This window comes from Trichinella spiralis (genome assembly GCF_000181795.1).
Source record: "Trichinella spiralis strain ISS 195 chromosome Unknown Scfld1313, whole genome shotgun sequence".
Lineage (NCBI taxonomy): Eukaryota > Metazoa > Nematoda > Enoplea > Trichinellida > Trichinellidae > Trichinella > Trichinella spiralis.
In genome coordinates this window covers 1-716 of record NW_003528252.1, presented here as the reverse complement: position 1 = coordinate 716, position 716 = coordinate 1, and the positions used below count along the sequence as shown (strand labels likewise).

The 716-nt window shown below is 47.9% G+C and overlaps 1 protein-coding gene across 1 annotated transcript; it reads left to right on the top strand.

Annotated features, from left to right (window-relative positions):
* Positions 1-73: 73 nt before the first annotated feature.
* On the top strand, positions 74-669 carry Tsp_14475 (conserved hypothetical protein; the record flags this gene model as incomplete). Its single annotated transcript, XM_003370029.1, has 3 exons — positions 74-180; positions 339-467; positions 550-669. Coding segments are annotated over exons 1-3 (356 nt in total), but the record flags the coding sequence as incomplete, so codon positions are not given.
* Positions 670-716: the final 47 nt, after the last annotated feature.

Genomic DNA, 716 nt, shown 5'->3' with positions numbered 1-716 from the left:
TCACTAAATCATCCAATCGGTAGTAGCGACGGGCGGTGTGTACAAAGGGCAGGGACGTAATCAACGCGAGCTAATGACTCACGCTTACTGGGAATTCCTCGTTCAAGGGAAACAATTGCAATTCCCTATTCCATTCAAGAAAACGTTTCATTCGATTGCCAAACCTTTTCAGGTAAGGACGTAACTCACGTTGACGCTTTCATTGTAGCGCGCGTGCAGCCCCGGACATCGAAGGGCATCACAGACCTGTTATTGCTCTTTTTCGTGCAGCTTTCAATTTGCCAGTCCCTCTAAGAAGTGATCAGCACAAAAAATACAATACTGTCACTATTTAATAGGGTAGAGTCTCGTTCGTTATCGGAATTAACCAGACAAATCGCTCCACCAACTAAGAACGGCCATGCACCACTACCCACTGAATCAAGAAAGAGCTGTCAATCTGTCAATCCTTCCAGTGTCCGGGCCGGGTGAGTTTTCCCGTGTTGAGTCAAATTAAGCCGCAGGCTCCACTCCTGGTGGTGCCCTTCCGTCAATTCCTTTAAGTTTCAGCTTTGCAACCATACTTCCCCCGGAACCGAAACACTTTGGTTTCCCGGAAGCTGCTCGCCGAGTCTTAAATGAACTTCGGCGAATCGCTGGTTGGCATAGTTTACCGTTAGAACTAGGGCGGTATCTGATCGCCTTCGAACCTCTAACTTTCGTTCGAATCCACCACA